We start from the raw sequence: 25,029 nt of genomic DNA on the forward strand, positions 1-25,029 counted from the left end.
AAATCTGTGACACACAGACACAGTAATGACACACAAAAACTATACATAACAATACTTAATAACATATCACTCACCAGTACAGTTTTTGGAAAAGCTATACAGTGTTGAAAAGCTTTAATTTTGGAACCAGAGTAACGTGTTTCAACATGAAACTTTTCCTCAAAATATAAAATGCTACGACGAAAGATTTCACCAAGAACAAGGGATGATATAACTGAGCAATATAATAATGCTATTTCATTGACCATATCTTTCAAAGAGTGGTTTGAGTAGCAGACATAGTATACTGGAATAAGTACCAGGACCAAACCCAGAAAAATCATTCTAGCAATACTTGCACGATTTCCTCTGTCTTCAGAAACTGGCCCAAAACCATTGTTTTTTTCTTGCAATGCCATCTTTTAAAAGTCTAAAGTAAATTTTAAAAACAAGAAACGTAACTAGCTAGCCATAACTTCTATTTGGATCGTTATTTTTTACACTGACCAATTTGCTTTTTGACTTTTTCACATTTGACAACATTAATTTGTTTTTGAGGTAGCTAACTAGCTACAGTAACACATACCTGTCTGAACTGTTATTTTTTTTTCTTTTATGTTTTAAACGCGATTAGGCCCTTATATTTGTCTCTTTTCTGTTCAAGGGTTTTTACTGTACTGTTGTAGTTTAACGGGAATCCACCCAGCAGAGAACAGCTGGTTCGACAGCCAGCTTAAATTCTCGGAAACATCTCCCCTATACAAAGGCTCTCCACCGGCGAGCCTAAATCATTCCGTTTAAAAAAAACATCGATTTGTCCATAGTTTAAAAGGATTCAAAAGGTGGCAAAATAATTATTCAGATTTACAAAAAAACTTTTCTTTTACTTTGTCTTGATTTAGATACAGGGAGGTAGTGATCAAAATAGAAGTACAACGTTGCATGCTTCGTGCAGCCGTAACATAGTATTTTCACACAAAACGTCATTAGTTAAAATGGCGTCGCAAAAATCTTCAACAACTTCAAATTCTGGTTTGTTTGACACATCCTTAGAGGGACAGCTTACATTTGAGCAACTCTCAGGGCCACGTCTGTTTACACCAGCTCCTTTACCTCAAACACAAGGCAATATCCATCAACATGTTCCTGTTATGGATGGTAAATATTACTTTTATATGTAGGATATAACAAGTCAACATATGAAAACCAACACAACACAATATGCTCATTTGAGGAACTATAAAAAGTCTTATAAAATTAGCTATTTTTTACCCAGAAATTACCCATGTTGTGTTTGATTGCTAGAGAATTAAGTCTGAACTTGGCAAAATCTTTGCCCGTTTGTCCAGGAGGGGTCCTCAGCCAATCTTTCGCAGAAGGAAATTACATCACGACATATCGGAAAAGTGGGATGCAGGATCACCTATTGAAATGCGAGGTACAGAATGCGGGAAGCGGGATGAGCGATGCAAAAAATTACTGACTATTTCGTTACCGAACATTGCGTAGACATTAAAATAAATTACGCTGGGATTTTTCTAAAAAGAATACAACAGTTAGAAATGCATGACTTAATTTCTTTTTTTTTTTGCTTGATGAACTTAATGTGATACAAAACAATTGACCTTTTATATATCCTTTGGTGAGGTTGGGATATACCTTCGATCTGAAAAAGTAGTGCTTTCCACCTATACACTCTAAAGACAGATTGAAATGTTGATATTGCAGAAACCAGTCTATGTGTGAGTGTTTATTTCATTGAGTAAGAAAAACGAAAATCTTTGTGAATACAAATTGCCCTTTTTTAATAAAAAACAGGAGTAGAAACCAGGTTTTCACAGCTTATAGCATAGAAGAGTAGACATAACTCTGTCTCATTTCCTTGTATCTAAACCCAACTATCCGCTCTACAAATTACGGTCTACTGACCAAAATGATTAAAAAATTATTTGACTGAAAACATGCACGAATCATGGGCAAATACTTTGACAGGTTTGTTTGGGATGTTGTATGATTACAAGCTGTTATTTTTATCATTGCGAATATTATTTTGCATTGTGAAACTGGATTCAGGATTTTGAACGCATTTCGATTATCCTACTGGACACAATTTTGTAACTGGATTTTGGACTTTGCTTTGGAACTGGACAAGATTTTACACATTTTGAATTTTGAATTTCTCTGGTTTTGCGGTACACAGGTAACTACTATTTATTGATGAATTGATCGATCTCTTGAGCATGTGCTTAAAAAAATGCTCAGGTGATAAAAAACAAACAACCATTTTGACTTGTGGTGCTTGGCGAGTACCAATTGTAGACAGCCCAACGTTCACCTACGTCTAGACATTTTTTTCTTCAAAGAACCTGGTTTCTATTTCGAATTTGATTTCGCTCAAGTTTTCGACATTCATCATTTGCCGTATTTAACGAAAGAAATATGTTATTGCAAAATCAAATTTTCTGTTTAATTAATATTGGTTAGTATGGATTCTTATAGGTGTTATTGGTTGACTTCCCATTAAATAACCAAGTAAACAAAAGGAAATATAGAAATTAATTTTCGTGAGGATTATATTTGTCCCAGAGTTAGGTTTTTGCGATATTTGTAAAAAAATTCAAATCCTTTTAAAAGAGCAGAAATTAATTTTTTGGTTATTATTTGTACTAATTGATACTAGCAAAAAGTAATCCCTTTTTGAAGGATATTTTTCTAACCATTCTGCACATTTAGAAATTTCCAAAGCAAAGTTGCCTTCCCTTATCCCCTTTGTTTTTATAATTCACATTTTTTTGAACTTGTTAAAATTCTGTTATTTTTCGTTATAATCTGTTAAGTCTGTTAAAAATAAACGAAAATGTATTTATTCATTTTCGAAATTTTCGTGCATTGAATACATGGCGAGAAAAAATAACATTGGCTCAGCCGTTATTTTATTTCGATGATTTTTTTCCATCACGCATCCTGCATCTTCAATCCTGCATCTTGCATCCTGCATCCCAATTTTCCGATATGCCATTACATCACAGTTTATTCTTTTCGTAGCTAGACATATTAAAAAATAAAATTTCCTTATTTATTATTTATTATATTGCCAACCAAATTATATGTCTATTGCCTGTCACTCATCTGGTTAGCTTGTAGATCAAATCAGCACACAACACGAAGTTTCAGTAACTCCATGTGAGGAAGACACCAAAAAACGCCCACAAAGACTATATTCTGTGACAAATCTTTTTGTGATAAATAATTTTGAGAGGTTTTTTAAGTAAATATATACTACCACCTGTGTTAATAACTAGTGACACATATATTAACGATAAGGAAAATTGTAATGTGAAATATATGCAACATTCTTCGCACAAAAAATGTTTCATTGTGACACATGTTGTTTTTATCCCATAAACCTCTTACACAAATCGATAGGAATAATAATGCAGACAGTAAGCTGTGAACCAGCCCATTCTAAACTTTTCAATGTATAGTTTTATAATGTAGACCTCAATTTGAAACTAGATACCACAGTAGAACAGTTTTTAACCATAATTTGATTTTTTAATCTAAAGTTTACATTCACTGATATTTTTCAGATTTTTGCGCTCATGCGCAAGGATCCTATCACATTGAAACTTGTCTATTGAAACGTAATTTCTATATAAATTTGGAGAATGGATCCGGTTCCCCAGCAATAAAATGAACTAATGACAGGCAGTACAGATATATGTGCTGCCAAATAGTTATAATCTGATTATCACACCAAATTCTTGCCCAGGCCGAATAATAATAGTAATAATAATAATAAATATTTAAAGTGACTAGCCAAGAAAATCACAAAAACCTATAGTTAGTGGATTGTTTCCACTGGGGGCCACTAGAACAAAAGAAAAACAAACAATGATAACCCTTAGACTGGCTCAGCTAAATCAAATTTATAATCTGTAAAAATTGAAAGGAAAAAGAATAAAAAAAGATTAAAAAGTTAAAAAGTGATCTTCATTAGAATTTGCCAAACACATTAGGGATGGAACTCTTTTTACGAAAGCAGACTTCCATCACAGGTCACTTGGTCTGGAAGATTATTTCACACTTTTGCAGCTCTAAATAGGAAGGCTTTTTTGCCAAATCCTGTGTTGACCAAGGGAAGTGTGAACCTGTTTTTTGAAGCTCCTCTTGTTTGATGATTATGACAGTTTTTTGCCAAAACGAATTTTGAGCGCAGGTAATCAGGAGCAATGTCATTCATGGCTTTGAAAACTAATATGGCATCGTTTTTGATGAGTAAATTATTCCTTGAATAATTCCTCTCTTTTCCAAGAAAGGTACAGGCACATTTTAATCGTTTTTCTAGTTTTCTCGATCTGCCTTGGGTGGCACAAGCCCATGCCGAGGAGCAGGAGATAAAATATGGCATGACAAGTACATTAATTAAAAGGGGTTTTTGTGTGAAGATGCAACTGTTCAAATCTTTATAATAATACGGAGAGTGTGTCTGTGTGTTTGTGTGTCTGTGACAGGCAAAGTGGATGAACTTGAACATCAATATCCTATATTGAAGCCATTACAGTGCACATAAAACTTTGAGGCCAAATATAACTTGGAAATAGGTAGTGAAATCAATGACTTTTCAACGAGTGGGTAACTAGGGACCACCTAAGACCAATTTGGGTAAGTTTCCCAAACCTGGGTCCCCAAATCCGTTTCAGAATGGGCGGGTTGATGACATCATCAAAAAAACCTTTAAACCCTAATATCTCTGCAACCGTTTGTCAAAAGTACATGATCCTATACATTTTCTTGACCGGCGTTTCAGGATCTATACGAAAATTTGGTTTTGACGGGTCATTGCTGACGTCAGCAAAATTTTTAAACCCTTATATTTCATTAACCGCTCATCAAAACCACACGATCGTATACATTTTCTTGATCAGCAGTGTAAGCTTTACACAATGGAGGAAACATTAAAAACAAGATTCTCAATTTGTTTATTTTGTGTTTGCACTGCTGACGTCAGCAAAAAATGTAAAACAACCTATTTTTCCATCTTCCTTCTGCCTGAGTGGATTTTTCCACGGGTCTTATCGACTAGTTTTAGAATATTTTATTAGTATTTTTCTATTTATATCATTAATGTGCTCTTCCCATTGAATTTTTTGATCAAATGTTACCCCAAGAATGGTGTTCTAAAATGACAAGAAAGAGCTCCCAAGAAGCCTAAAATTGCGTAATCACAAAAAATAACAAACAAGGAAATTCAGTTTAGGGTGATGAATATGGTTTAACTGGTATTCCACGTAGCTTTTCTTCTATACACATTTTTTATACCTAAAGTAGAGCCAAAGAAATACCAAAGGCTTGTTAGTGCTTTTGACTATTGAGGACTGTTGAAGTAAATGTTTTGAATTACTCTACTGCCGAAGCAAATATTTCTAAAAATTATGTTTAATAACTACTATATTTTATACAAATAAAATGCAGTGATTTATTGAATTTCCGCGCCCGAAGGCGTAGGAAATTCTTTAAAACCGTCGTGTTTTCTTTTGGAGCATTTTTTGAGAAAAAATCGACCCTGGGATTTCACGTTCCTCTGATTTTTTGTTACCTAAATGTCATTTTACGCCAAAATTGGTTCAAAAGTTAAAACTACTTTATTTTTCACAATGTTTGGCAAAGTTAACAAAAAAAGTATACTGAACATGATGGTGACATCAAAATTTCTATTTTTAGCCACCTTAAATGTCATTTTAGGCCAAAATTGGTCCAAAAATTAAAACTACTTTATTTTCCACAAAATTTGGCACAGTTAACAAAAAAAGTATGCTGAACATGATGGTGACATCAAAATTTCTATTTTTGGCTTCCTTAAATGTCATTTTAGTCCAAAATTAGTCCAAAAATTAAAACTACTTTATTTTCCACAAAATTTGGCATAGTTAACAAAAAAAGTATGCTGAACATGATGGTGACATCAAAATTTCGATTTTTGGCTACCTAAATCTCATTTTAGGCAAAAATTGGTCCAAAAATTAAAACTACTTTATTTTCCACAAAATTTTGCACAGATCACAAAAAAAATATGCTGAACATGATGGTGACATCAAAATTTTGATTTTTTGCCACCTGAAATGTCATTTTAGGCCAAAATTGGTCCAAAAATTTAAACTACCTTATTTTCGACAAAATTTGGCACAGTTAATAAAAAAAGTATGCTGAACATGATGGTGGCATCAAAATTTTGATTTTTTGCCACCTGAAATGTCATTTTAGGCCAAAATTGGTCCAAAAATTTAAACTACTTTATTTTCGACAAAATTTGGCACAGTTAATAAAAAAAGTATGCTGAACATGATGGTTGCATCAAAATTTTGATTTTTTGCCACCTGAAATGTCATTTTAGGCCAAAATTGGTCCAAAAATTTAAACTACTTTATTTTCGACAAAATTTGGCACAGTTAATAAAAAAAGTATGCTGAACATGATGGTGGCATCAAATTTTGTTTTTTTGTCAACTAAATGCCGTTTAAGACCATAAACGTTTCAATCGGAAGACTTTCAACCATGAATGATAGGCTATAATTTTTGTTCGCAGTTTCTTTTAAAGTGTGAGTTTATTATGACACGTTTCGTTTTGTTTGCGTTTGTTGTAAGATGTAATGTCACTTGTGTGTTTTATCTTCAGAGCTTCAAGCACCAAACCTCTTCGAATGTTTGGCACGATAACAACGAATTAGCAGGTTGTCATCAAATATTTTGGTAGCGAGCGGAAATTCTTAGAGCCCCCAGGGCTTCTTGTTTTTAGTCTAAAACATTCTTTATTACAACTTTTTTTATTTTACAGCAAACTCATCTACTGGAATGCAACCATATATTCCCTTGCACACCACACCTACTGTTGGAAATGGTATTAACAACCAGCATAACCCAAGATTTCCTGCTTCTTCTTTTCCAACCACATCCTTGCTTCAATCTACACCATATAAAGCAAGTAATTTGCAACAAGCTTCAACTAATCAAACACCACCATTTCCATATGGAATGGTTTCTCCAGTAAATCCGAATCTTTCTCTTGTAAATCAGGCTCCGCCAGTTAATATCTTGCCAGTCACTTCAGTGTTTACACCAACTGCTTCCAACCCTTTTCCATCAGAAACCTACCAACGACAGCCACAAAGACCTCCAATGCAAAGACCCATGCAGGTTGTCCCTCCGCAACCACAACAAGCATTTCCAAATCAACAAAATCAATTACCTCAACCTCAAAAGCCTGCGGAACCCTTGACTCAAAATATTAATCTAGAAACATCGCCACCCTCGCCTGATTACAATATTTCTCCGTTTCCTGGTGCTACTTCCTCCACACAAACTGATGTTGGTGCAACGCCTTTGGTTTCAACACTCCCAGTCACTGCACATTGGTTTTATTACAAAAACTCAACACACTGGGTTCCATTCTCTTATGTCGATTCTAATAATTTGGAAAGGCTCTTCCATTCATCACAACCACTGAAATCAGTTAGTACAAACGGTGGCAGATATGATGTCGATTTAAATTCCTTACGGCAGACTGCAATATATTGGAATGAAGCTCCCTGTCAGGTTCGACGTTGTACATGGTTTTATAAGGGTGATGCTGAAAATAAACTGATACCATATGAAAGTGATGTCGCAGAAAAGTTGGAGGTAACAATTTGTTTATAACATAGTCTGTTTGAAATAGGTGTTTATTAGCAGTCTTAATTTCGCATTATAAGTTTGTTCAAAAAGTGTTTTGAAGTTATTTGTTATGCAAAAAAGTCATCTAAATAAAATAGCCCACCATGAGTTCCAGATTTTGATGTTTTTAGTGTGGTCTTATTGTTTAGAATGAGTACATAGCAATGATGAAAAAGGGAATATTCAACATCAGAATTGACATAGTTCCAGGGAAATTTGTTATCTTTCATAATCCAAATGTGCTAGTTCAATATGTTTCCAATGTTGAGCATGATTGGACAGGCGAAGATTCTAAAGTCCGGCCTAAAGTTGTTAAACGTGGTATTACAGAAATTCAAGAGCAGATTGAAAGAGGTATTACTGTTTTTTTAAGCAGGAGGAGTTAGTGTGTAGGGGTAGATATGCTCCAGTCAATCACACATTTCCTTAAACAATATTCGATCAATTTTAAGTTGTTTGAGACCATTGTATTAAAACCAGTCTTCTTTTTAAAAGAATTAAAGCAAAAATAATTTTTGCCCTGTGAAAGGAAAAGTTCTGAACGATTTTAAAAAATCAATATATTTCTCTGAAAATCAAGGTTAAATTAAGAAAAAATGAATTTTTTTAAAATAAAATAAAATACTTATCACGTTTACATATGTACAATGAAGATATGTTTTTCTTTTTACTTACAGGCGAATCTGCTGAGATAGACCATTTAGTTTTTGTGGTCCATGGTATTGGACCTGTTGCAGATCTAAAAATGAGAACAATTGTTGAATGTGGTATGCTTGCTTGTATTTTTTGGCTTTACATTTAGTGACTTTACATGTCTTTTTAATCATGTGTACTCTCTTTTCTATGTACGGGTATTAGTTAAAGAGTAAATTAGTTATGAAAAAGTTGGAAATTGTACAGGCTGACCACTTCTCCTTAAATTCCTTAAATAACCTTAAAAAAAGAAAATCTCCTTAAAAGTACTTAAATATACTTAAAAAATTGAAATATTAGATATTCTCCTTAATTTCTCCTGATTTCTTATTTTTCTGATCGTAACTTTTTTGGAAACGTGTTCATGGATTGTTCATCACCAGTAAAATAAGACATATTTCTCTGTCACCTGAAATCCTATATTTCCTATCTTTCAGGGGATAATTCATATGTATATATTTGTATAATATGTAGAATTTTCTTATCATATAACATAGTATGTAACGTTAAAGATAGAGAACTAAAATTGATTATCTCCTTAATTATCCTTATTTTTTTACTTTTTTTATTCTCGTTCGCAGCAAAATATTCTTAAAAAATGTCAATTTTTCTCCTTAATTCTCCTTAATAACCTTACTTTTGTTTTAATTTTATTAGTGGTCACCCTGTTGTAGATTGCGTAAAAGGTGAGCATCCTAATGCAATCAAATAGATTTGAAGGTTAATTTTTTTTTGGTCATTAAATTCGAAACAAAAAAAAAAAAAAAAAAGTCCTAAATGTTTTTATAACAATTAATAGACGCCTTTTGTTTTCTTAATCTTTGTAATTTTTTATCACTATTAGTTCGGCACATAGCGTATCTTCTCGACAAACCGTCATTACTTTTACTATTTGCAAGCTTTGTTTCTTACTGTCACATGTCTATTCCTGTCAGCAAGAATGATACATACACCTTCTCCACGTTAAATTTTTCAGTTGATGATCTACGAAGAAACAGTTTGAATTTAACTTCAACGCATGGTTTCCAAGTAAAAGATCAAGCTGCGTGTCGTGTTGAATATCTTCCGATTCAATGGTACTCTTGTTTGAGAGATGACAGATATGGTATTGACAAGTACGTGGCATAAAGAGTGGTTAATTTTTATAGCTGTTTTAACAAGAAACCCTGGGAGAACACTATTTTTAATAATATTTCTGGAACAAATTTCCCTTTTATGTTGCAGCAATTTAGAGTTTATCAGGGTTCGAATTAGCAGTTCGCAATTCGCAATTTGCGAATCGAAATGCCATTTTTGCGAATCACTTTGCGAAGAAAATGATAAAATTGCGAATCGAATATTTTTAAGTTGCGATAAAAATCCTTTTTTAGATCGCATTTTAAAAGTTTAAGAACGAAAAACTGGGGATAGAATTGCTTTTTTGATCTCATTTTAAAAGTTTATGAACGAAGAACGGGGTTAGAAATGCTTTTTTAGATCGCGTTTTAAAAACTTAAGAACGAAGAACGGCCATAGAAATGCTTTTTTAGATCGCGTTTTAAAAACTTAAGAACGAAGAACGGCCATAGAAATGCTTTTTTAGATCGCGTTTTAAAAACTTAAGAACGAAGAACGGCCATAGAAATGCTTTTTTAGATCGCGTTTTAAAAACTTAAGAACGAAGAACGGCCATAGAAATGCTTTTTTAGATCGCGTTTTAAAAACTTAAGAACGAAGAACGGCGATAGAAATGCTTTTTTAGATCGCGTTTTAAAAACTTAAGAACGAAGAACGGCCATAGAAATGCTTTTTTAGATCGCGTTTTAAAAACTTAGAACGAAGAACGGCGATAGAAATGCTTTTTTAGATCGCGTTTTAAAAACTTAAGAACGAAGAACGGTGGTGGTTTACTTCGTTACTGTATGGTGGTTTACTTCGTTACAGAGTGCCAAAATTTTTGCGAACCGACTTTACTTTTCTAATTCGAACCCTGTTTATATATATATTTATTTTCTTGTTTAAACGTCATCATTTTGGAGCTTTTGTCACCGTCTATTCACGTTCACTATATAATTTTCTGTTTAATTGATTCTTTATTATTATTATTATTATTTTTTTAGACAGCTGAAGGCATTGTCTCTTCCAAGTATAAACAAGCTTCGAAACTTCACCAACGAAACTTTGACAGATATTTTGTTCTTTTCCAGTCCAATATACTGCCAGGTTAGTTTTCACGAGTAAAAAAATTATGATTAGTAAATTTCGGTAATAATCAATAACTATTCGAGCTGATATGCTTCCCCAATTGGCACAGGCGTACAGAGTGAGATACTCCGGGGAGTCCTTGGATTTTGTTTTTACATTGTTCTATTTCTCCTAAATCTCTAATGATCATCTTTTTCTGAGATTCTCTGTTGTTCTCACATTTTAGCAAGTACCACCTAAGAATATCATCTACTTGAATCGAACGTGTACCGTTTGTAGCCTCGTTTCTATTACCTTTAGAAAATTTGCGACACAGTAGTTGGTGAAATGAACCGCCTCTTTAAAATGTTTCGCTCTCGAAATCCATCTTACGCAGGAGCAGTTTCTGTTGTTGGGCATAGTCTGGGTGCGTGACTTCATCCTCATTTTTTCTATTTAAATCTTATTTTTCTTATACATATTTTTAATTGTGTACTCTATTTTATTTCAGGTTCGTGTATTCTCTTTGATATACTTGCTAATCAGGTATGAAACTTCCTAAGTATTATATCTGTTAGAACTTTCTATACCCTTTCAAATTCACGTCAACAGTGGGCTATTTGGAGATAAAGCTTCAACTTAGTTTCATAGTGTCGCGCCTGCAATTAGTTGTCGACGTGATAAAAATTAAATTAAAAAGGCCGCACCCTATATTATTCAAAGCGTGACGTTATGCAATAAAGTAAGAAGGATGTGACTGTTAGATTATGCTACACAAAAATTTTTAAAACATTTTTTCGAGATTATCATAAATTGTAGATTTACTTCTCTTGTAATTAGAATTTTTGAAGTGTGCTGGTCAAACGTGCAATATCTTTCTTCTGGTATTAAAGTCAAAAAAGAACTTTGTTTGCAATATTTCTAGATCGATCAAACAACAGAGAATAGTGAAGCAGAAACATACGAAGATTTTGGTGAAGTTGTTGAAAGCATTCCGTCGAATACAATGTATTTATTTCCCCGTTTTATTTTTCCTAGACTGGAACCTATTTGGTTGCCATTATTATATTGTGACTTTATTTCAGAATTTGTTTAAATTTCCAAACGCTTTTGCTTATGTAAGAATAGATTTTTAAGAATAACAGGCTGGGATGTTATTGTTAGGCATAGCATCGGGTCGATAGCGCAATCGGTAGAACAGTCGCCCGGCAAGCGAGAGGTCGTGGGTTTATATCCCACTCGATCCATCATTTTTGCATGACTTGGGAAGATAAATGTGTAGGATTACTTATACCAATATATCTCACATATGCGCCGTTGTTTCTATAACAATTGGTATAATGTTTAGAACAAGTGAAGTAAGAATAATGATCAACCTGGCTAGAATTTTGATATTCTTAAAAAAAATCTGATTTGTGAAACACACTTTGAAAAATCCTTCACTCCTTTGTTTTGTTTTTTCATATGAAGTCAACCGTCATCTTCACCACCGTCGTTAAACGATACGTCGACGAGTTTCGATAAAAAGGAATTGCCGTCTATTACACAGTTATTGACGAAGCTTAACCTGACCAACTTAGAAAGTATGTTTACCGAAGAACAGATTGACACTGAAACCTTGGTAAGTGTCACCATTGTCTCATTCCTTGCAGTGACACAGTTTGACTTGAAACTGTCATTTTTGGATTGGTTTCTATTTATAGATGATGTGTTCAGATGCGGATTTAAGGGACTTGGGAATTCCGTTTGGACCAAGGAAAAAAATAATTGCTCACATCAAAGACTTTTCTTCATCTACGGTACTATGCTATCTCATTGAAATCTGCTTGCGAGTAGGTTTTTGTATTTTTTAAATAACATGTCTTTCCCATTTTAGGTTACGATGTCTGCACACTCGACGACACCAGTTCAAAGTAACAGTTTTGCTTCGTGTAACGAAAGCCTTACACGTGGCACACAAACACGTGTGTCGAAAAATGCACCTTCATTGAGCGTCGATAGCGTTCAATGTACGTATAAGAAAGGTTCAGCTGGTATCGGTCAGCCGTTAGTCATCTATCCGAAACTTGAATTTCAAACAGACGGTCTCTTCTGTTTAGGATCTCCTCTTGGTTTATTTCTGACGTGCAGGTATTGTATTAATTTAGGTATTTACACTTCAGAGTTACAAGATGCTGCGCCTCAGAGAGGTGGAAAGTTTCAAGGGCGGTTACTACCATATTTTGTTTGCAAATATTAATCTGTTGACTAATTACTTTAGGGGTGTCTCATCCATTGGTGCTAGTTACAAGTTACCTAAATGTCCGAAATTTCTTAACATATTTCATCCGGTATGACAATTTTTTCCTTCTCTGTATAATAATAGGCGTTTTTTGATCAAAATGAAAGCCTGGTCGATATTTTTGTCCTAAGAATGCATAAAATAGCGATACTCGGAATATATGCAACAGCGAGAATTTATTATTGTTTATTTTGTTTACTGTGTAAGTTTTTCATTGCTATGTTTCTCTTTTTTATGTCAACGACATGCAGTATGACCCAGTAGTAAGTGATTTGTTTTTCTCCCGCGGGTATTCCATTTCATGTCTATATTTACCAGCGTGATACCTGGCTATTTATTGAATGTGATTTTACTTCGCAGGTGTACAGATTAGAACCATTGGTCAACAAACTTATTGATATCCCTCCAGTATTAATACCTCATCACAAAGGCAGAAAAAGATTTCACTTAGGTATGATAGAATTTTTGCGTATGTATGATTCGCGTAGTGAAAAACTTATCAAGGAGAAAATTTTAGCAAAGAGATTCACGGCAAAAAATAATATCTTCCGGCCTTCTTTCACCGTCTGCGAAATCTCAACTAAAGTTTTGCAACCTCCTATCCAGTCCATTTTTACTGTAACACGTGAGCTGCGGATGAACTATAAATAAAGTATGAGGCCAAATGTATAATTGTCTTTTTTTTCTTGAAAACTAAGAAATCTAAATTGTCTCCGACGACATTTCACATGGTATATCAACATGGTATATCCAGCCTTTTTAATTCACGTCCGAATTTGCAAATTGTCAAGGCGAATGCAGTCTTTGTGACGAAAATTCTTGATGCTCGTCGGTAAATATTTGCTGACGTGGTTTCTCTTTAACCGTAACTTGAACATACAAAATATTGTACTCTCATGTCATGTTCGTGTATGAGAGCGTGAGATGACAAAAGAAAATATAAATATAGATGTGAAATGAATTAAATAAAAGGCTGTATAACCATACATTACAATTCTTATTTAGAAATAAAAGAAAATCTAAGTAGGGTTGGTGCTAATCTAAAATCAGGTTTCATTGATGCCGTCAATCGCACTTGGTCATCTATTAACGACTTCGCAAAAGCACATCGTACAGGTGTCGAACAACAGACGGAAGAAATTACTGGTGAAACTGCCGAGTCATCTTCCAGCTCAGACGTAACACAAGAATGTAAGTTCGTATTGTTGTTGTTGATCCCTTGCTACAACCTCTCAAATAACAAAAAAAATAGTCTCTGTGACCTCTGCGCTAATACAATGGTTTCTCATTAAGTAATATTTAGAACTCTATTTACCTAGCCATTGACAGTGAAATAGCAATAAAAGAAGAGGCTTTGGACTTTGGTGTGTTAAATAATGGACGTCGTATCGATTATGTCTTACAAGAAAAACCGTTTGAAGTTTTGAATGAATATTTATTTGCTCTCAGCAGTCACACGTGTTACTGGTAAGATGAGTTCATTTTCGACAGGGTTGTCTTGTGTATTGTTAATATAACATATTAGGAGCAAACAACAGTATAAAACGTTGCATAGAATCTAAGTCATCTTTTGCTGCCATTTTTTGAACAACGCGACTTTAATTGTTACTACGTCACCAATAATTAAACCTATTTTTTTAAACAAATCACAATTCGCAAATTGACTATAACTAGGGGTCACTATTTTCGAACGCGAATGAAAACATCAAATAATTATGGTTCTTTTTATGAGAAGATTCTACACGACGAACATTGTTCAGTAAACAACTGTTTCAAATTTGCCATAGTTATTGATTCTCACTCGTTATAATCGGAATTCTGATCTGGATACGAATTAATAATATGAATTCCTCTTTAATTTCTGCAGTATACATATTTATTGTTTTGTTTTTATGTCTTGTTTTTATTAGGACGTCAGAGGACACAGCTTTGCTTATCTTGAAACAAGTGTATGGTGATGTGTAAACTCAAGATGGTAGACGTGCGGTAACCATGGATTAGTGCTTGTGAAGTGTAGAGATGGGATGATATAAAAAAACAATTCTTAAACCAAAAAAATATATTTATTTATTTCGATTTTTTATAAATTGCATAAACTGAAGTATGCGAAATTTATTTTTGATGTCATAAACACGCACAAAGCTAATTAGCTAATTTAGGGGAAGAAATAAATGCGGAATTACTGTTTGCGAATTAACCTCGTAATTAAATCTCGTTTTAAGCAAGGAAGGAGACCTACCTTTTTTTCGCCTCTTACTTTATTTTGGGTCCTTTAATATTTTCCTCTAACTTTTTTATCTCATTTTGCACAATTCTCGAGGTCCTATTTGCAAACTTTAATTCTTTTTTTTTCACAAGCAATTTCTTTCGTAAGGTAGTCAAGTTTTAATTTTATTTTTTTTTTAACTTTTGTTCACAGTAGAGTGCGACATTGTGCGTGTATTTTTATGTTGTGAAAAGCAGACCAACAATGAGATTTTATAAAACATAATTTGCATCGTTTTTAGATGATCTAAACAGTCTGAGCGTCGAGGCCATCCGTGGCAGTTTTTCGGGTAGACACTATAGAAATCTGGTGGATGCTAAATTTTAGGCGCATGATTTTTGTAAGAATATTCTTTTATTTTTAGAGTCTTTAAGCCTAGTGATTTTATAGAGAGGATTCTTCCGAAAAACAATGTATGGATAACCGTAGGATAAAATAAGTAGAAGGAGGAGAGGACAGTTAAAGCAAACTCTCCTACACTGCCAGAAAAATTTTTTTTTTATATAACACTATACAACGCTATTTGAATATTCTTCCTTGCTTGAGTATATGACCACATTTCTGTTCTTCCCTAAAACTGTTTATTTTTGTTTACGTTATTTGTTTATTTTTTTGTTTGTTTATTTTTTTATTTGTTTATTTTTTTGTTTGTTTATTTTTTTGTTTGTTTTACCTGGTAATAATATACAAGATTTATGTAGTTTTCTAGGCGTCAGACACTTTAAGTGGAAAAATTGAGATTAATGAAAACTAGAGCAATTAGCCCAAAATTTTTAGTATTATTTGCAACTGGGTATAGACTTGTTCTCCTCGTTTTCCAGTATGCTGCTAACTTGTTGTTTGAAGATTTTGATACTTCCACATGGATTGATGACAGGGCGCTCGATAACAGTTCACTGGCTGTGAAGAATTATTTTTTAAATGGACTGCAAAAATGGGATGCTGTGTATTTCACCCACATTGGTCAATATGGGTACACATATGAACAAATGTTGGCGTTCTTTCCATGCTTTCCTTACATGGTTTCAACAATCGCAACCTTTGTAAATGTAATTTTTAACGTAGAAATTACTGCAACTTCATTTCAATGGATTGCTTTATCAGTAAATTTTTTATCCTACTTGCTAGCGACTGTATATATGTTCTACCTGACTGTAGAAGTTACGAGCAAACACCACTTTGCTTCTCTATCAGCTTTACTGTTTATCGTGAATCCAGCAAATGTGTTTATGATGTCATCATACACTGAGTCACTGTTCGCATTTTTACAATTTGGATTATTTTATCATCTTGAAAAGAAATGTTTTTTATTTGCTTCTCTTTATTTAACGTTTTCCATATTGACTAGATCAAATGGCATGCTGGGAAGTGTATTTTTTGTTTATTTTTACTTAAAGTATAACCATCCGGAAGAAATTAAAAGAATTATTGGAGAAGGTCCTCTGTTGCGTTTGTTCTCGCCTTTAAATTTCTTCAAATTTACAAGCACGTCACTCGTAAAATTGTCGCTACTTGTAGTATCTATCGTCGCAGTGTTTCTACCGTATGTTTTCAAAGAAATTCAAACCTATAATGCGTTCTGCAAATTATCACATTGTAATCAATCACGTGACCATTGGTGTGACGGAGTAATACCGATGTCGTATTCGTATATTCAAGATCATTATTGGAATGTCGGATTATTTCGATACTGGGACATAAAGCAGTTACCAAATTTTCTATTAGCATCTCCCGTTGTTATTATTGTGTTTTATCATATTCAAGACTTCCTGGTTGGTTTAAAAAACCTTGACATATTTCTAACGTTTGGGATATTAAAACATAAAACCGACGAGAGAGAAAATGACGTGCTAATGCCGCCGGCAAGGTTGTTTGTTTATCTCTGTCATTGTTTATTTTTAACTTGTTTTGGTCTTATTGGGTTTCATGTCCAAATTCTAACAAGAATGTTGTTTTCCTCTTCTCCAGTATTGTACTGGGCATGCGCGACAATTATTATTCGCGACTTGGACCATAAATTGTCTAAAACACGTTTAGTAATTGGCTACTTCTTCGTGTATAACCTCATAGGAGTAATATTACATTGTAATTTTTATCCATGGACATGAAATAAGAATACAAATAACGTTATATTAACTCGTTTTTGTTAAAATTATTTTAAGAGGGAAAATTTGCATAGGTTCTTGGACATTGACATCGCGCGCCTTCTGAATTCTCTTTATTGTTTGAATCGAGTGTTTGAAACTTCTCAGGCTAATATTTATTCAGGCTAATTTGTTCCCGAGTTCCCTGAATTTCAGGTAAAGTCGGAAAACTACATACGCAACACGCCTAAGCTTCGATGCGCAAAAGTTCATACACAAAAAAATAAGTTTTTAATTCGCGAGCACTTTATTGCATGAAAATTTCGCGCCATAAAACGAAGTTTTCTGTCAATTTACAAGCTGGGTAGTTAATTTAATAGCAAAACATTTTGGAAACAGAGATCTTGCAAGCGAAAACACCGCGAAATTAAAATGCCACAAAATATATATACTTACTTGTACCGTGAAAATAACAAGACGCGAATTTTTCACGCAATTTTGTAAACTATTACATACGAAAAGTAATACACTTAGGAGGACTGGGAATGCTTGTAAAGTAAGTAAAAACAAAATTGACGTCATGTCTTTATCTTGACACGTTACTCTTATGATATCCTGGCTTCATTGGAAGCTTGTTGAAATTTTCCCTTACTTTGCTGTAAACTTGAACATAACCCGTATTTCGCTCCTATTCCCAATAACGACGGACAGCACAAAAAAGAAGATCAAATAACTTCATACTTGTTATTTACACGTAAATCATATTTACACTCGCCTTACTAAAAATTTCAAATTTCGTTGTGTCAGATTCGGAAGAAACAAAATAATTACTTGCCATGACAGACTGGAATTTGTTCAAAATATTAAAGACCTATTCAGGAAAGAAAATTTTTGCGAACCAAAAACACCTGCTTGAAAAGATTTAATTTCAGTAAAATTTTAGTAAAATATATTCTCTACATAAAGTTGAAGTCTATGGAAGCAAAATATGGCTACCACGTTAAAAGATTCAGTCAAATAAAATCTCGACAGTAAAAATTGTCCACGAATTTGTCATTCCACAAATCCTCCTTCTTGGTCGGGAATTTCACCATAGCTGAATATTATGCATATCTTTATATCACAAGATTTCTACCAAAACAAAATATGTACCTGTTTATCTGTACGGTTTTGTGAGCCTGGCTGCACATGTGGGTAGATCGTAATTTCTGTAGTATCGTATCAAATCACGTATGTTTTCAAATAAAGGATGGTCTTTTCGTAAAAACATCTGCCCCTAGTAAAGAAAGTAAACGGCTTCCTTTAAACTTTGATGTTTGACATTAACCTGGTGCGGCTACTTGAGAAAATGAATGATAGAAACCAGGCGCGTGCAAAGTCATTCTCGTCCCCAGAGCCCTTTAAGATAAACCTCGAGATTAATCTCATAGAGCTCTAAGGAAGAGAATAACAGGAAGCGTCTGGAACCAAAAATGTTTAATCCAAGGCTTAATTCTCACAGCTAATCAACTTTTTATAACATATACAAGAAAAAGGACCTGGGATCAAATTTGTTCGTCACTAATTTAAAGCATTACCTCTTCTTGGAAGATTTTATAATGGCGAGTTTCACCAAGAACATATGTTGAAATCACTTTTTTCTAAAGGTAAAAAAAAGAAGACATCAAACCTAATTTAATAACAAAAGAAGTTCGCAATCTTTGATTTTAAAATTCGAAAAATGTGATTTGCGGCGACCTTATACCAAAACTTTTGAGGTTCTTTTATATTGGTCAAACTCGTCCCCAGGGTTTTGCCTATTTGACAGGCCGGCCGGCGAAGAAAGCGCTAGCAGCTTTGGCAACAAATCCTGGGAACGAGGTATTATATTGGTACTTAACGAATTCCATCAGAGATCTTAATGTAAAGGGTTGAGGATTAGCTGGGGTAGTTATTATTTTGTTACGCACTCCTGCGTGAGTTAAAAAGATTCTCTTATGCTGAAAAATTACCTCATCTGTGGCAGTCCGGATAACATACAGTCCAGGTTCACCTAACTTTAACAATAACCTAGAACATAATATTGTGTCATTAGAAATTTTGAACTCGAAAGAATTTGTTTACTAATTGAGAAAAAAACAACGTTTACTTGTTAGCTGCAGCTCGGTCCATACCCCATTGATACACCGAGGGTGGAAGGTATTCGTCCTCTGATATATCGCCTTCCGTCTAAAAATAAAAGAGATCATGTCTAGCTTATCTCTTTGAGATAAGTATCCGTCCAAACAAAGTATTTCTTAAACAGCTAAATCATAGTACCTCTGGAACCACATATAAATCATCTGATTCTGCAGAATCGTGTTCACTTATATGAAGGGTATCTCGTATGCTTGTCTGTACCTCACTAAAAATTGTATAATAATTATGCAATATATACATTGTGCAATATATTTGTTTTTATATATTTTGGATTAAAATAGATAAAAGAAGGCATCTTCGTTATTACTGACAACGCAATGAGTAAGGTCTTCGGGTGCCCTCAACATGGGTGTCAATCCCCTTTTTCTATTGAGTTTGTGCTCAAACTTGCAGTCTAGAGCAACTGTCCTTCAGACTGAGATATACAGCCCTGGCAGTACAAGATGAAGCTTATAACATCGACTTTAAAAGGTTGATCCTAAGCTTGGACATCATTTCAAAGGGCTAAATAACCTCTTTAGATTTTCCTTTTATTGCAAAAAATAAGTATTTGGAACAAAGAATCACATAACAGCTTGAGAACCAAGTTGATAGTTAGGACTTCTATGTTACATACCGTTCTTTGATGTCAAAACCAGGTGAACGCATTTCCACGTATGAAGAATCTGAACATAAGAAAAAGAGGATTTGTTAGGAAAAAATAAAAAATGTTGATGAATTCAAAGTTCTAGTTGAAAAAGAAATGTTATGCGGTTATTAAAGACGATTATTAGAGATTCCCTACACAAAATTTGTCTGTAAGGGAGATATAAAAAGCTCACCTTCTTCGTCTATATAATTGTAAACCTGCTCTGCTCCTTCGACCGGTTTCCTAACATCTGCGGGTGAGAGCTTTCTTCCGTTGGCACCAGCAAAATTGAAAATGTTTCCAGCAGTGTTGGAAGGAGAGACATCTGGACTTGAGATATAAGGTGAAAACGGTTGACGATCCGTATTTGGTGCTACCTTTTCATGTTGCAGCACTTGCATGTGGTTTGTGTAAGTATATGAATTAGTCTCAAAGGAGGAGTGTCTGCGATTAGTGCGTGGCGCTGGTATGTTTGGTTGAGGAGATATTGGGGGCGTCGCAGCAGGGCGTGACAAAATATGCAGTGTATCTTTAATTTTAATGTTAGGCGCCGATTGGCGTTGCTCTTGTTTTGGTCGTGGGGAGGGTGAGACCAAAGGTGCTTCTTCTATCCTAGGGATAGCGGAATGATTGCGTTGAAGTTGAAGGTGCTCTTTTGGTATATCTTGTACTGGCACAGAAGATCGCCGAGTAGGGTTTTGTGTTATGGTAGCGTACCCAGGTGAGAAGTAATGGCATGATGTTGGTGGGTATTCGATGCGAGGTCCTGTGTGGTAAACATTCTGCGTGTCGTTATTAGCAGTTACTTCTATTTTTGGTATTGATTTGCGTCGATCCATCTTCGGTGAACTCTCCGGTGTCAAGTTTTTCTTCCCTGAGCCAAAAAAACTGGCTATTTTTGATTTTGTCGATTTTTTATGCCGAGCAGGAGACACAGCTGGACTTGAATGTCGCCGTGGTATATCTAACTCGCTGTTATGATTTCGTTGTTCCATTGTTGTTAGACTTCGACCTCGGGTTCCCAGTTTCTTTTGTGTTTTTAAATCATGACCACTAATTGGGGCATCACGTGTTTGTTTTTCTTCTTTATCTTTGCTCAAAACAAACGAATCACCATCTGGAGGAGTGCGGATTAAATTCGCGTGCCTTCGTTTCTCGACACTTAAAACTGTAATCCATTTCTTCAAAATAAAAAAAAGTTTAAAACTTTTACCAAGAATTAAAAAATCGATAAGCAAATACAGTTGGTGATTTTTATTGAGAAGCAAAGTAAACACGAAGAAGTCTGTTTGTGGAAAATATGATAACACATGTGTAAAACATTTAAACCTATTTCATACAGGTGAAGAAGAATACTCGTCACGGCAGCGCTTGATGCTCTACATATCTACACATCACCGTAAGTTCTCGGGTAACAGAGACCGTTCTGCACATGCGCAGTAAGAGCCAATAAAATAAAGATTTGTGTTTGTATCTAGTCAATACGAGGTGAATGTTTACGGTGTAAATTGCATGAAAAGCAGGAAGCAGAACCAAATAAAGATTTGAATATATTGTTTGTTTTAGTTACGCAATACACCAGTATCTTATTTGTTCGATCATCCAAGGGGACAAGTTCTTGACGGTGGTGCCTAGTTTGTATCGCCGAAGGTAACACAGTTGGACAGGCTCACGCGTGTAGGTTGCTATCGATTAACACATTAGTTTAGTTTATTTAAACAAAAGAAAAGCTGCTAGACGGTCGCACTGATGTGTCACCGTACTAGTAAAGTTAACATTCTCTTTCAGCCGCACCTTTGGTCGCCATTTTATAACTGTTGCGTAATGACGTAATCTATGGGTGCCAAAAGCTCCAAAATTTTAAGCTTGACAGAGAATTTCTTTCTTTTTTTTTGAAAGAAGAGTTTTTTTGAAAGAAAAACAAGGAAATATAAATCAGCAAAAAAATTTTGATTAATGTTTAACCACGTGTTTCGACACCGCATTGTAAAGATTATCGTTTAAGGAAGTAATTAATTTGCCCAAACAATATTTTTTACTGGCCGCACGCACGTCATTAAAAACTACAGTCGCCCATGACTACTGTAAGAATTAATCCTAGCAATCCTGTTCTCCAAGAAGTTCACGCCGTTTTTTATAAGAATTCTTTCCTTAAGAATTATTAAGAGTATAAAGCTTTTGCAAACTAGGAATATTGTACGAATCATGCTAAACTTTAAATCTTGCCAGATCACATTTATTTCCAGGGCATTTTACAGCTCCGTGATATGAGTTCTAGGTAAGAGAACGCACTAACGAGAAAGTCTGTGACGTCAGTTTATATTTCCACAGACCTGATTTTGAGCCAGATATAATTAGTGTAATCAAGAATTTTTTATAAATCCACCTGTTTTGATGGGGGAAATTTTGTGTTTCTTTTCTATTATTACAATGAAATCTGCCAGAGCATATTTCCAGTTATTTTAAATCATTTCAGGACTCAAATGAAATTCCAATTGTTGGCCAATGAATTTACATTTATTTTTGAAGATCAAAGCGTCACGTTCGACCTACAGCTTTCAATAATCCTTTTCAAAGTCTTACGTGTTCGCTAAAAAAAATAAGTAACTACGGCCATGGACGGCCCTAAGTATGTTAACAGTAGCCAGTATTTTAACTACTAACCTGAAGTTCGCTTTGTGATTCAACTGAGAAATAATGTCTTCTTGCTTGATTCTCTTCAGTCGTTTCAAGATAAAATATTGAATCAGTATCTTCTTTCGAAGTTACACACTCTGAAAAACTAAAATATGGCAAAAAAAACCTTAAAACATTGAAAAGTCAGGAAAGGCAATTCAGAAATAGCTAAGTCTACGCTGAGCTGTGTATTACAATACATTGTCACTTTGCCAACCAATAAAATGCCGACACTAACCTTGTATTAACCAATGCAAAGGTTGTATTTGGTACGGCACTTTTCAAATCATCAAAGATGTAAAATATTCCACTGTGCACAACACCATAATTTATGACACCTAGAAATAGTATTATCACACGTGTTGTAAATTTTGGTTGATACAAGAAACTAAAAATTTTTGTTGGAATTGGGATACACTCCCCATTGTTAAAATTACTACGATCTCATAATATCTAGTGATCTTGCATCAAATTGGGACGTAAAATATCTATACCTATAAAAACATAAATATCTACTTTGATCTATTGGTTATTGAAAAAAAAAGGACTTTGCTCGTTTTCGTATCAAAGCTATTAGAGGTAAAACCTCGAATTTTGATCAAGGAGCCCTGGGAACACAAATTGATTTCGCTAATAATTCACTGCTGCAAGACTAAAAGTAGCATCATTAAAACACATTTTTGTTATGACGTCATTACTGAAAACAAGCGGTTTCAAATTATTTAGTGTAAGATCTGACACCAGCATTTAATGAACATTCCAACATGTTGTTGGTTAACCAATACATACCTGAACTGCTTGTGGCAGGCACGTCTCCGAGCGATTTTAAAACGCCGCTATAGGTAGCGTTTTGTAGCAAGAGTGAAGCAACAGTTAATGTGTAGTCAGTCATTTGGTATCTTGGTGGGATAAATCTAGAAAAATATTCAATTCTTTGTTTATACTTACTTATTTATTCAAATCTGAATTTCATCTAGAGTAATGTAAGATTTCTACTATACGCGATGTTTTTTAATCAAAGTTTTGATATAAAACGAAAACAAAAGTATAGTTTTTTTCCTTGTATATCAAAATTGGAAGTTCGAAACAAACAACAACAACAATTAACGAAGCAGACGAAAATCAATAAAGATTAACAAAAAATAAACAAAACAAAAAACGAGAACAAACAGAAAAAAACGAGTACGAGCGAAAAAAAAACGAGAACAAGCGAAAGAAAAAACGAAAACAAGCGAGAATGATTAAAACAACAAAAATCAAAGAAACGTCTATCAAGAAGCATTTTTTAACAACATTATTAACAATAACTTTACGAAAATTTTATAATCACAAAAAATTTCCTCAATTAAGCTTAACTTAAAACTCTCCAGGAAGTATGTATATTAACAGAATGTTGCGAATTCTTTTATTGTCTGGGGAAGCAAATTTCCTGTGGGCAAACTTGTAAATAAATAAGTAGACTAAATGGAGTAAAAATACCTTCAAGTATCAATATCTTCAACACTCCAGTAACATAAAATCATATAATAATTACACGCGCATGCGTAGCTGTACCTATTGCGCTCTCGATGTAAAGGTGCGAAAGAACATACCAACTCGCTGCCTTCCGTCACAGTATCACAAAAAACATTGTTTGCATATGATATAGATACATGAAAATTAATGGGCGATTTTATAAGTAATTATAATTAAAATTAGATTATCTTTAAGATGTTAATTATGGCCATTAAAATAAATTTGCTTTCGTTGCTAAATAGTTTCAAAATCATCGTCGTTGTGCTTTTTTTAGCTACTCGATTTTTCAGATTCCTGGCCATACTTGCTAAAAATAAACGAAAAAGAATAACTATTATTAAATATTGTGAGAGATCATTCAAAATTCAAAACTAAAACAAAAATCACAGATTCAATTAGGTTTGAAATTGTCACAAATATCATTTACAATATGTTCCGTCTGTCAACTGTTACGCGAGAAAGGAAATATAAATTATCATCATAGTGTGGCGTCCACTATTTTTTTATGAAAACAACGAACTACTTTAAAAGAACTTGCATTTGTTTGAAATTACTGATGTGATATGACCTTCGTCCCCAATGTGTTTATACATAACTATTCATATCTGATTGATGCGTAAAGGCCTGGAAAAGAGGTTGATGTAGTAAATCTACAAATAACGATTTCAGATACATACTTTTTATCGTGTAGATTGCGTCCATCTTTATCTTTCTATTTTTCTTATTTTTTTCTAATGTGCTTTTCTTGGAACGTTTACGTAAAAAAACATTTTAAAATTCTAGGCAAAATTTCTTTGTTATTGATTTAACAAATTAATTTTTTTTTTCTTTTGTTTAAACGGTTTTAAATATTTAC

The 25,029-nt window shown here is 34.0% G+C and overlaps 4 protein-coding genes across 8 annotated transcripts in view; 2 read left to right on the forward strand and 2 right to left on the reverse strand.

Annotated features, from left to right (window-relative positions):
* The window catches only part of LOC130644491 (stimulator of interferon genes protein-like), a 3,099-nt gene extending 2,383 nt beyond the window's left edge, over positions 1-716 (reverse strand). The window contains exons 1-2 of the mRNA XM_057450126.1: positions 566-716; positions 75-409 (exon numbers count right to left, since the gene is read on the reverse strand). Coding sequence (XP_057306109.1) covers positions 75-398 — 324 coding nt within the window. The 5' untranslated portion in view covers positions 399-409; positions 566-716. The remainder of the gene's footprint in view (positions 1-74; positions 410-565) is intronic.
* LOC130644480 (phospholipase DDHD2-like) overlaps positions 1-15,793 on the forward strand; it is a 22,054-nt gene extending 6,261 nt beyond the window's left edge. The window contains exons 1-19 of one of the 4 annotated variants that reach the window (XM_057450111.1): positions 970-1,137; positions 6,656-6,710; positions 6,815-7,656; positions 7,839-8,043; positions 8,367-8,456; positions 9,359-9,497; positions 10,482-10,584; positions 10,867-10,972; positions 11,057-11,091; positions 11,471-11,553; positions 12,016-12,166; positions 12,249-12,344; positions 12,422-12,675; positions 12,806-12,875; positions 13,078-13,089; positions 13,187-13,277; positions 13,832-14,017; positions 14,146-14,293; positions 14,737-15,793. In XM_057450111.1, coding sequence (XP_057306094.1) covers positions 1,120-1,137; positions 6,656-6,710; positions 6,815-7,656; positions 7,839-8,043; positions 8,367-8,456; positions 9,359-9,497; positions 10,482-10,584; positions 10,867-10,972; positions 11,057-11,091; positions 11,471-11,553; positions 12,016-12,166; positions 12,249-12,344; positions 12,422-12,675; positions 12,806-12,875; positions 13,078-13,089; positions 13,187-13,277; positions 13,832-14,017; positions 14,146-14,293; positions 14,737-14,791 — 2,739 coding nt within the window. In that variant the 5' untranslated portion in view covers positions 970-1,119 and the 3' untranslated portion in view covers positions 14,792-15,793. Of the gene's footprint in view, positions 1-831; positions 1,138-1,198; positions 2,180-6,655; positions 6,711-6,814; positions 7,657-7,838; positions 8,044-8,366; positions 8,457-9,358; positions 9,498-10,481; positions 10,585-10,866; positions 10,973-11,056; positions 11,092-11,470; positions 11,554-12,015; positions 12,167-12,248; positions 12,345-12,421; positions 12,676-12,805; positions 12,876-13,077; positions 13,090-13,186; positions 13,278-13,831; positions 14,018-14,145; positions 14,294-14,736 lie in introns of those variants that run through there. The other 3 variants (XM_057450113.1, XM_057450110.1, XM_057450112.1) reach the window with 3 other exon arrangements.
* A 42-nt stretch (positions 15,794-15,835) lies between these two features.
* On the forward strand, positions 15,836-17,224 carry LOC130644484 (GPI mannosyltransferase 2-like). The gene has a single exon (XM_057450118.1). It carries the CDS (start codon positions 15,836-15,838, stop codon positions 17,198-17,200), a length of 1,365 nt encoding a protein of 454 aa, XP_057306101.1. The 3' UTR covers positions 17,201-17,224.
* A 682-nt stretch (positions 17,225-17,906) lies between these two features.
* On the reverse strand, positions 17,907-24,948 carry LOC130644482 (uncharacterized). 2 transcript variants are annotated; one of them, XM_057450116.1, is made up of 11 exons: positions 24,851-24,948; positions 23,448-23,572; positions 22,897-22,996; positions 22,647-22,764; positions 20,176-21,163; positions 19,971-20,019; positions 19,475-19,559; positions 19,305-19,384; positions 19,168-19,225; positions 18,754-18,816; positions 17,907-18,452 (listed from the first exon to the last, which is right to left on the reverse strand). In XM_057450116.1, exons 2-11 carry the CDS (start codon positions 23,548-23,550, stop codon positions 18,333-18,335), a joined length of 1,764 nt encoding a protein of 587 aa, XP_057306099.1. In that variant the 5' UTR covers positions 23,551-23,572; positions 24,851-24,948; the 3' UTR covers positions 17,907-18,332. The 2 variants fall into 2 exon arrangements, with proteins under 2 accessions (XP_057306099.1, XP_057306098.1); XM_057450115.1 differs by lacking the exon at positions 24,851-24,948 and adding an exon at positions 24,138-24,280.
* Between the last annotated feature and the right edge of the window lie 81 nt (positions 24,949-25,029).

Source organism: Hydractinia symbiolongicarpus, chromosome 5, assembly GCF_029227915.1.
Source record: "Hydractinia symbiolongicarpus strain clone_291-10 chromosome 5, HSymV2.1, whole genome shotgun sequence".
Classification (NCBI taxonomy): Eukaryota; Metazoa; Cnidaria; class Hydrozoa; order Anthoathecata; family Hydractiniidae; genus Hydractinia; species Hydractinia symbiolongicarpus.